Genomic DNA, 11,548 nt, shown 5'->3' with positions numbered 1-11,548 from the left:
CATTTCATTTGATTTCATTTGATTGTTTGTTTTTTGAACTTTGTTAATTTTGTATTACAAATGAATTGAATAAACTACTACTACTACTACTACTACTACTACTACTACTACTACTACTACTACTACTACTACTACATAGTGCTTTTGTTCATCTATAAACTTTTTATATTTTCATCCACATTTTGATGCGTAAAACACTGAACTGGAACTTTGAAACTTCAAATCGAGCAGAATTGTGTTCATACAATCAGTTGAAAGGACCTTAGTGTTTGGACTTACCAGTCCATCCAGCCAGACAGCGGCAGTGACCCGTGGAGTGGTGACACCCGTCAGCATGACTGCAGTCACAGCGCTCCTTACACTCCAGACCGTAGGTCCCATCCTGAACCATCACAAACACCAACTGCTTAAAACATCCCCTTATATAACATTTACTTTTTTGGGTTTTGAAGGTCATTAGTCACAATTCAACTAGAAGTACCCAGAACAAGATTATTTTAATATGTTTTTTTAAAGAGCGATTAGAAAATATATTAAAAATACACAAAAAAACAAAAACACAAGGCCACACACCCAACATCCATCTGCTCACCTGAAAATAAGCGGAAATAAGAAAATACAGCAACAAAATACATATCCATATAAAAATAAAATTAATTTTAATTTCTCTGTAAAGCATGCATACAAATATATATACCCATACATATATATATAGATATATACATACATACAAACATACATTCATTCATACTACAGATATATACGCACAGACATATATACACAATAATAATAACAATAAAATGTAATTTTCCAAAGTTAAAATTCAGACGATTTTATTAATGCTTTAGAATGCAGGTGCTTAAAAAAGGTTACCATTTATTAATCTAATTCAGGGTTTTGTCATCATGTGAGCTCTCCTCTCCAGCTGACTAAGCTACTGAATACTGTATTTATACAATTTGTATTTTATTGTATTCTAACACTAACCACCATAACCATTCTGTACTACAATACAAGATTAGCCACAAAGGGTAACTGTTGAGCTGGGACCATGTCTTTATCACACTTGATTCATTTACTGTCACTATCATGACTTTTGCAAAAGTTTTTACCATTAAAAAAACATCATCGGAGTATTTATATATCCTCTCACCTGACAGTCAACTTCACACCTTTCCCCTCTCCAACCTGCAGCACAAGTGCACTGACCATCCAAGGCACTACACGCCCCTCCGTTAGCACAGTTACAGGTGAGGTTACAGCCCAGACCCCATGTGCCACTGGGACAGTTGATGGAGCAGTCTACACCATGCCAACCTGATGAGAAAAAAAAATCAAACAAATATTATATTTCATTTTCTTGATTACCAGTAGCTACCAACATTATGTAACTGAGTCAACTCTTTTCAAACTATATACCACAGCCAAATGACTTTTGAAAACAAAAGGTCTAAAACTGTCAATTTTACATTTCTTGAGCTAAAATTTGGTGCGGTAGTAGCTGAGCAATGATCTCACAACACATACCTCGATATACAGTACACTGCTCAACATCCTTGCTTAAAACTTTGACATAAATTGTTTGAGTTAACTCTGTTTGTCTTTTAGCAAACCATCTCATGGACAGAGTTTAATCCAACCCTCACATGTTAAAGACAACTGCTATTTGACTTAAGTCAACCCATAAAGTCAATTCTTTATTGAGCTTAAAATGTAAGAAAATCAATATTAATCTTTTTCAGAGTTTTTTAAGTTGACTGGGAAAAAAACATACAACCCCAACTCCAATGAAGTTGTGTGAAACATAAATAAAAGTAGAACACAATGATGACCAGCTGTTTTGGAACGTGTTGCAGGCATCTGATTCAAAAGGACTGAATATTTGCAAAAAAAAAAAAAACAAAAAAAAAACAATAAAGCTTTTCAGTTTGAACGTGAAATATCTTGTTTTTGTAGTGTATTCAATTGAATATACTGTAGGTTGAAAAGATTTTGCAAATCACTGTATTCTGTTTTTGTTTCTTTACATAATGTCCCAACTTCATTGGCATTGAGGTTGTACAATAAATAAGAGACACTGATAACAGAGTGTTATGTCTTCTCTGTTCTTTGTTTCAGTCCTTTTCTTCATTTTTAACACCCACATTATTCCCCACCCCCGCCCCCTTCCACTCACCTGGTTTACAGGAACAGGATCCATCAACAGGTGAGCACTGGGCTCTGTTTTTACATTTACAGCTAGAGGAGCAGTTCACTCCATGTGTCCCTGCTGGGCATTGGACTGAACACCTGGGTCCCTGAGAACATCAACACAGAAACAATGTTTTTCTTGAGCTTACTTTATATTTCCATTCGACCCAATGAGTTTAACTAAGCTCACCCCTCAGTACATGAATTTACCCTGATGTTTGCATCGTAAAAGTCTGAGGAAGACACAAAGTGGCATTTAACTGGATGTGTGAACAATGTCATGTTCTGTGTTCCTTGTGATTTATCAGTCACTCTCCATTCAGCAAGGCACAGACTGATTCTAATTTCTTCAAAGCTTACTGTATATGTTCATCTTATCTTTAAATTGTGAAATGACTGCTGTGTTCTCACTTAAATCTGCTTGCTTTTTTCTATATGTCTGGAGTCACACTTGCCTGTAATTGTAATTCTTGAAGATCAAAATGTTTAAAAATCATTTAAAAAGTCGTCAGTTGATCCAAAATTCTGCTGCTAGAGTCAGAGTTGTAAAGTAACTAAGAACAAATACTTTATTACTGTACTTAAGTAGAAATTTTGGGGTATCTGTACTTTACTTGAGTAATTATTTTTCAGCGTACTTTTTACTTTTACTCATTACATTTTTACACAATTATCTGTATTTTCTACTCACTATACTTTTTAAAAAGGTAAGAAGTAGAAAGTCATTACTCCTATTTTATTCTGAGTTGTTATTACTTAAAAAAATACTATCCTGATACAGTGTGTCTCCTGGATTGAGAGAATTTAATTGTGGTTGGATGAGAAGTATAAATATATACCATACTGACACTATTAACTTGTATACAACCCAGCACAGCTGCACGCCGTTAGAAAAAAATATTTTTTGGAGAAGTCACTTCCCAATAAATGTCATTTTGGAAAATCTAACAGCTCAGTTTTACTCAGTACTTTTAATTTTAATACTTAAGTAGATTTTGTGTCAGAAATTTACTTTTGATACTTACTGTAAGTACAAAAATATCAGATACTTGAGACTTTTACTCAAGTAATATTTTTAGAGAAGACTTTAACTTTTACTAAAGTATTTTTTAAGATACTTGTACTTTTACTCATCACTTTGAGGTACTTTATACAACACTGGCTAGAGTTTTAATGAGAGCTGAAGGAGAGATCATGTTTCTCCAGTTTTAGCGTCTCCCCACTGACTCCGTCAAATTCAGAATTTAAAATATTACTCCTAACATACAAAGCTCTTAACAACCAAGCTCCATCATATATTAAACATCTTATTGTTCCATACTTTCCTAACAGAGCACTTCACTCTCAGACTGCAGGTTTACTTGTGGTTCCTGGAGTTTCTAAAAGTAGAATGGGAGGCAGAGCTTTCAGTTTTCAAGCTCCGCTCTTGTGGAACCAACTTCCAGTTTCTGTCCATGAGGCTGACACTCTGTCTACTTCCTTTTTGATAAATCCTAGAGCTAGGCTTAGGTTTCCTGAGTTATTCTTCTACTGGCTTCCTTGGATAGATCACTTCTACTAATTGGCATTATATAACGAACTGTAAAAATTAACTGACTATTTTGACTTTTATCTAGATCTGAAATGGATTCATTATTTAGACTTGTTTTCTTTTTTCTAGAGCCATGAAAGCACTTTGGTTGTGAATTAGTGCGATATAGATAAACTACATTGATTTTAGTGCCTCATGTCTACAACTGAAGAAATTAGTGAACAAGCAGAAAACTGTCCTGATGCAGCTCAGTAATCCAGGTAGAAAATCAAAAGGAAAAAGGCAGAAAACTAGTGTTAAAAGTTGGAGGGAGAATTAGACATTTCTTCTGTACTTTCAAACTGCTGCCACTAGATGTTAACACAGAGCCATAGATTACCTCATGCCACTTTCAAGGAATCTTAAATGATTACATGCAGCAACTCATTGCAGTGGAAAAAATTCCTTCCAGTTTTTTTTCTCTAAAGTAATACAAAGTGAAAAACGCAGAAAAAATTGAACTTTTATAAATGAGTAATAAATTAATAACTTTAAAGACATGAGTTTACCATGAAGCCCGGAGCACAAATACACTCCCCGGTCACACTGTGGCAGTCGGCCCCGTTCTGGCACTGGCACACCTCGGTGCAAGACTCGCCATAAAATCCTGGTGTGCACGTTTCGTTGCAATAGAGACCAGACCAACCCGGTTGGCATGTGCACTCCCCTGACATCGGGTGGCAGCTAGTAAGGACAGAAAACAGATCAAACTTATCAGTTACAGTGTGCAAACAAGCATAAAGCTCAAAGCTGTCACTTCTACAAACAAGTGCATCTTTATCCGTCTCATAAAAATGTATAAAAGATATACTTCAAACAAAAAACCTGGTGATAAGTGAACAAATGTATTTGTGCATGTTTTTCAGTTTGTGCACAGAAATGCCAATGGGTCATTTTAAACCCCTCTAACTCTCCATAACCTTCTTAAACTGAGCTTTTTCCATCTTACGTATTTCAAAAGTTTAACAGCTGTACAGCTACATCTAATGATTATTTCCATAAAGTTTAATTAAAACCATCCAACAGTTCTTGAGATATTTTGCTAACACCACAGACAAACACACAAACTAAACAAACAGCAAAAATATTGCTGTCCCTCCACCTTTGACATAAAGTAATAAAAGAAAAACATTGGCTGGTTTATCAATTAAAGGATAATTTTAATTAATACATTTAAAAATAATGACCTATTGGTGAACAATTAATCTGAGAAACAGAGCTAAAAGACAATTATGCCTATACTCGCTCCTAATTTTCCTTTTTTTTACTTTTGGAGGAAACTAATACCTGGAGAAAACTTCAGGTACAGGTCTAACTGTGTCTGAGAACATGCAGTACAAAGATGTACTGTACATGTGCTATTTCAAAGCTGCAGCATTCTTGCTGTGAGATGACAATGCTAACCGCCACATCATTGTACTATCCCACTATATTTAGTCCTCACACTGTCCCACACAATTAGGGTACACAGTAAAGCCATACTTACAGAAGTGGTCAACAGAATCAATGTTACAAGACAAGGACAAAAGAGTTCTACAATAGAAAATGTCTAGACAATCCTTCCACAGACAAGACACTTCTGAGAGAGAATTATTTTGAGGCAATGCTTCTAAACTTTACTTTAGTGATTCCTGAGTTATAAGCAGAAATGAGTAGGTATAAATGATGCTGCTATACCTAGAAACAGAACCAGAAAGCACAAGTTGTAAACACACATCTGAATGCTGTAGAGACTTAATAACTCCTATTTATGCCTGAAACTAATCATATAAAAAATGGTGATCTTTTTTTCCAGGCAGGTTAGATCATATTTGAGTGAGCCGAATTGTTCCACATCTTTCCACATGTACAACATACACATTTTGTGCAGCTAGCACCTCCTTGTCTCGAGTTATGACTAATATTAGTATTTGTAATGGTGTTTCTGAGCTGTTTCGACTGAAAAACCCACCCAAAATAGTCAATCCGACCAATCACGTCTTTAACAAACTTCTCCCACACACCAAGAAACTCCCACTTATTTACTGCAGAGACCCCCTTCTCCATTCCGAGCGGAGCAGTGGTGCAGTCAGGAAGTTTACAAAGCTTCAAGCAAAGCCATGAGTCAACATAGATGTAGAGGCATTAGACAACATTACCAATACTTGATAAGAATAAGGACATACTGTGGGTTTTCATGAGTCCAGGTGGTTGTATGATGCGACCGACCAGCATGTGAGGTCTACCAACACCACTGTGGCCTGATCTTGACAACAATGGGAATGTGTGGGCGCCTGCAGACATTGCCTGGGACACCAACACAACACCCACTACCAAAAGTGGATTGTTGTATTGCATGTCAAGAACAGAAACACATGACGTTGGTACCAACCATTCAGACACAGAATGTAGACTCTTTATAACACCCAGTGTCATCCTGCACCATGTCTTCACAACTGGAATCTACTGCACTACGTCTCCCATCCTACAACCCCTGGCAAAAATTATGGAATCACCGGCCTCGGAGATTCAGTTGTTTAATTTTTTTAGAAAAAAAAGCAGATCACAGACATGACACAAAACTAAAGTCATTTCAAATGGCAACTTTCTGGCTTTAAGAAACACTTGATGAGTAACAAACAGGACTCTTCATCAATCTGGCTCCAACTTTCTCTGATCGTGGTTACCAGATCAGCTTTGCAGGTCGGAGCCTTGTCAAGGACCATTTTCTTCAACTTCCACCAAAGATTTTTAATTGGACTGAGATCCAGACTATTTGCAGTCCATGACATTGACATTTTGTGTATTTTTTCAAGAAATGTTTTCACAGTTTTTGCCCTATGGCACAATGCATTATCATCTTGAAAAATGATTTCATCATCCCCAAACATCCTTTCAGTTGATGGGATAAGAAAAGTGTCCAAAACATCAACGTAAACTTGTGCATTTATTGAAGATGTAATGACAGTCATCTCCCCAGTGCCTTTTCCTGAATGCAGCCCCATATCATCAAGGACTGTGGAAATTTGCATGTTCTTTCCAGGCAGTCATCTCTATAAATCTCACTGGAATGGCATCAAACAAAAGTTCCAGCATCATCTTGTCCAATGCAGATCACATCACTGACGATAACTTTCATCCAGTCATCCACAGAATGCTTTTCCTTAGCCCATTGTAACCTTGTTTTTTTCTGTTTAGATGTTAATGAATGCTTTCGTTTAGCTTCTGTATGTAAATCCCAATTCTTTTAGGTGATTTCTCAGAGTTTGGTCACAGACGTTGACTCCAGTTTCCTCCCATTCGTTCCTCATTTGTTTTGTTGTGCATTTTCTGTTTGGGAGACATATTGCTTCAAGTTTTCTGTCTTGATGTTTTGATGTCTTCCTTGGTCTACCAGTATGTCTGCCTTTAACAACCTTCCCATGTTGTTTGTATTTGGTCCAGATTTTAGACACAGCTGACTGTGAACAACCAACATCTTTTGCAACATCACGTGATTATTTACCCTCTTTTAAGAGTTTGATAATCCTCTCTTTTGTTTCAGTTGACATCTCTCGTGTTGGAGCCGTGATTCATGTCAGTCCACTTGGTGCAACAGCTCTCCAAGGTGTCATCACTTCTTTTTAGATGAGGACTAACGAGCAGATCTAATATGATGCAGGTGTTAGTTTTGGGAAAGAAAATTTACAGGGTGATTCCATAATTTTTTCCACAGAATTGAGTGATTCCATGTTTTTTCCCTTCTGCTTGGTCTAAAAAGTTACCGTTAATGACTACCACATTTTTTCTTGATTTCTTTTAGTGTTTCTTAAAGCCAACAAGTTACCATCTGAAATTACTTCAGTTTTGTGTCATGTCTGTGATCTGCTTTKTTTCTACAAAATTAAACAATTGAATGAACATCCTCTGAGGCCGGTGATTCCATAATTTTGCCAGGGGTTGTGTGTGTAGGATGCCATTAACACCAGTGCAGAGACGACTGCGTTTAGAGTGGTCCCAAAACAAGGAAACATGGACTGATGACAAGTGTTGTCATTGTGTTCAGTGATTGCTGTAATCTCAGTTCTGCATTATGATGGTGGCCATCATGTGCATATGATGGTGCAAAGGGGACAGCACTGCTTCAGTTACATTGAACATCTGGTTTTCTTACCTCTCCCAAGACAGCACCATGGAGTCCTTCAACAAAACATTCCCCCTCTACATATAATATGGATATCTATGAACCACTTATGTCATGTTAAAGTCCTGTGATGGAAAGCCAGGTCTCCTCATTTATCCCCAACCCAATATGGGTGGGATCAGCTGAAACATCATCTCTGACCCAGAGTCAGTCTGCCGGCTCTCGAGGTCCAGTTACAGCAGCTGCAAGCTGATTTGCCACAGGCGACAATACAACAGCTGTATGACTCCAATCTGCACCAAATCACTGTTTGTATAAGGTCTGAGTGAGACATGGGACCAACAGTGTGCCTGTACTGTCAACTTTGTTTTCCACTTGATCTGATCTTGTAATCATGATGATTCAGCATTTGGAGTTTCATTTAATTTGCAATTGCACCACTCTGAGTGCTCTACATTTACTGCACTGTAGCTCTGCAGCGCTTCCTACAAGGCATGACATAAACATGAGGTAGGTAAGTATTACACTTGATTAGAAATAAAATCTGAGCTACACTTAAAAAAGTTACAATTAAAGACTAATTAGGACAACATGATAACTGGATGTGAATCAAACTCAACCATTATTATGTGGAGATCTAGCTGGTAGAAAATGAACCTAAAATAGTCTGATGACAATGACTTTTAATTCAGCAGATACCAGCAGTGTGTACATTATCTGTGATGGCTGGAACTTGTTAAAAGCTTTATTGATGATTCTATCTCAGTGTCACCTAGAGCTGTGCTTCCCATCCCTGGTCCTTGAGAAACACTATCCTACATGTTTTAGTTGTTTTCCTGCTCCTCAGCAGGTCTTCAGATTCTTCAGAAGCCTGTTAATCACTCACTGACACAGATGTGTCAAAGCAGGGACACATCTACAACATGCAGGATAGTTTTCCTCGAGGACCACGGTTGGGAACCACTGAGCTGGACAATCTGCCACAACAGTCCCACTGAGGAGAAGCACAGCAGCTGTTCTCTCCAACAACACATAGAGCTCACCAACTGCGCCATCCTGACAGATGACAACTGTCCACAAGATCAGTGTTTACGTTGTGCCTGGGTTGCTTTAAGGGCTATTTAGTCTGTGTACAACTGAAGCAGGAGCTGCGTCCACATTCTTGGCACAAAGTCAAGTTTGTCTCAGCACGGGTTGGAGTCCGCCAGGGCTGTCCCTAGTCTCAAATACTGTTTGTGGTTTTCATGGACAGGATCTGAAGGCGCAGTCGTGGAGAGGAGGGTGTCTGGTTTTGGAACCACAGGGTCTTTTATCTGCTGTATGAGTATGATGTGGTTTTATTGGCGCCTTTAGACCAAGAACTTAAGCGTGCACTGGGGCAGTTTGCAGCAGAGTGTGAAGCAGCTGGACTGAGAGTCAGTTACTCCACGTCTGAGGCCATGGTTTCTGAAAAGGGGGGAATTCCTCCTCCAGGTCAGGGGCAGTCTTTGCCTCAAGTAGAGGAGTTTAAGTATCTGGGTGTCTTGTTCACGAGTGAGGGTAGGATGGAGCGAGAAAAGGATCAACAGTTTGGAGCCTCATTGCCTCAGTCAGCCGTGGTGAAGAAAGAGCTGAGCTGAAAGGCAAAGCTCTCGATTTACTGGTCTGTCTATGTTCCATCCCTAACATGTGGTCATGAGGTGTGGATCATGACAGAAAAAAAACACATCTCGGATACAAGTAGCTGAATGAGTTTCCTTTGCAGGATGGTCAGGCTCAGCCTTAAGGGCTCGCAACGCATTCTCATGCCCCCCGCGTCAACATATTGACGCTTGGTCAGGTGGCCATCTGCGTCCACTTTCAGACGCGCCAGGTAGCCCCTGCGTGTCTGTTCTTTACGAGATGAGGTAGAGGAGGACGAGCGCGTTGTCATATTTTTTTACAAGAGTAGGAAATGTGCGAAACTAACCATCCCAGACCCTAAATTTAACTTCTATTAGCCTTATACAGCCTATCCCTGACCACAGACCCTAAAATTAACCATTAACCCTGATCCCTCATATTAACCATTTTTTTAAATGTAGAGAATTCGAGAGAACTAACCATCCCAGAGCCTAAATTTAACCTATATTAGCTATATACAGCCTATCCCTGACCCCAGTATCTCAAATTAACCATTAATCCTGATCCCTCATGTTAACCTCAGACCCCCGACCCAAAGACCCCTAAGTAACGCAACCCGGAAAAGCCACGGGCGGCAAGGACGGATGCGCGGGGGGTACCCGACGCGCCAAAACTGGATGCAGACAGTCCCTGCCCAAGTGTCAATAAGTTGACTAGTCCGACATGAGAATGTGTTAGAGCTCAACACACGGGAGGCGATGTCGCTCGCTCTCCATTCATTTCCTATGGAAGTTGTGCTGTGAGGCGACAATCACTTGCCCTCCTTCAGCCAAGTGACTGGCGAAAATAGTGCACGTGAAATTTTGTGCTCTTACAATGTAGACGTGCACACGCAAGCTTGGGATGCGACATATGAAAGTTGAAAAATGTTGAACTTTTGTTGTTGTCGCTTAGCGTACAACCAGTCAGCGAGGGTTTCATTGACTGACCAATGAGCAGAGAGTATGCTACACACTGCAGTTAGCAAACACTTTCACCAAGTGATTACTAAAAAAGGCAGCCTTGTGGGAATTTGTTGGCACCAGGGTGAAGTTATCCGGTAAGTTTTTCCTCATAAAATTGTATCTTAACACGTAACATAGACCAGATAATGATTTTTTCTCAACCCTTCATGATCGGACCTAAATGCATGATTACTGTCTACAACAAGGCAAAGAAGAAAAGACGTACAAGAGGAGGGAAACAGTGATACAGAGGTACAGTAAAAGAAAAAAGTCAATAAGCAACATCTGTACATTTTATTATCAGCTTAGCTGTGAGGAAAAAATACCATCAAATACCGTGAAACAGGTGTAATTGTTGAAAATAACGTGATATAAAATTTGGGTCATACCGCCCAGCCCTAGTGTGTTTGTTTTTTCAATATCATTAGCATCGCAAGATTTGTTTAATTTACACGTTCGTAATGCACACCCCACTTTTTTGTGACCCACCGTTAAGAGGCAGTAGAAGAACCAATCAAATTTCGTGAAGACAAGCGACCTGAGAGCGCGATTCGCAACACTGTAATCACTTTTGCGTCCCGTGTGTCGGGTTTGACCTCGGCTGCGATGACAGGCGTTAATCGCTGTAGTGTGCCGCTCCCCGTGTGTCGAGCCCATTAGAGAGAGGGTGAGGAGCTGTGTCGTCCACATCAAAAGGAGTCAGCTGAGGGGGTTCATCTGATTTGGATGCCTCCTGAACGTTTAGAGGTGTTATGGGCACGCCCCACTGGTAGAGGTTCTAATGGATGACCCAAGACTCACTGGAGGGATTATGTATCATCTCTGACCTGGGAATACCTTGGGGTCCCCAGGACTGGCTGGAAAGGGTCTCTGGATGTCTGGGTCTATTTTGGACCTGTATCATCCACAATCCGACTATGCATGTGTATGTAGGTTGTAAAATATGAAGACTGAGATGGAGAACATATATACAGCGGGTAAAATAAGTATTGAACACGTCACCATGTTTCTCAGTAAATATATTACTAGAGGTGCTAATGACATGAAATTTTCACCAGATGTCGGTAACAACCCAAGTGA

The 11,548-nt window shown here is 39.4% G+C and overlaps 1 protein-coding gene across 1 annotated transcript in view; it reads right to left on the bottom strand.

Moving 5' to 3' along the window:
• Positions 1-11,548, bottom strand: part of megf10 (multiple EGF-like-domains 10) — a gene marked incomplete in the record, with an annotated part of 88,699 nt that overhangs the window by 23,611 nt on the left and 53,540 nt on the right. The window contains 4 exon segments of the mRNA XM_014015086.1: positions 280-382; positions 1,154-1,317; positions 2,177-2,297; positions 4,270-4,570. Of these exon segments, the coding sequence (XP_013870540.1) occupies positions 280-382; positions 1,154-1,317; positions 2,177-2,297; positions 4,270-4,570 (689 nt within the window).

Source organism: Austrofundulus limnaeus, unplaced genomic scaffold (assembly GCF_001266775.1).
Source record: "Austrofundulus limnaeus strain Quisiro unplaced genomic scaffold, Austrofundulus_limnaeus-1.0 Scaffold123, whole genome shotgun sequence".
Taxonomy (NCBI): Eukaryota; Metazoa; Chordata; class Actinopteri; order Cyprinodontiformes; family Rivulidae; genus Austrofundulus; species Austrofundulus limnaeus.
This window is presented reverse-complemented; position numbering and strand designations above follow the sequence as displayed.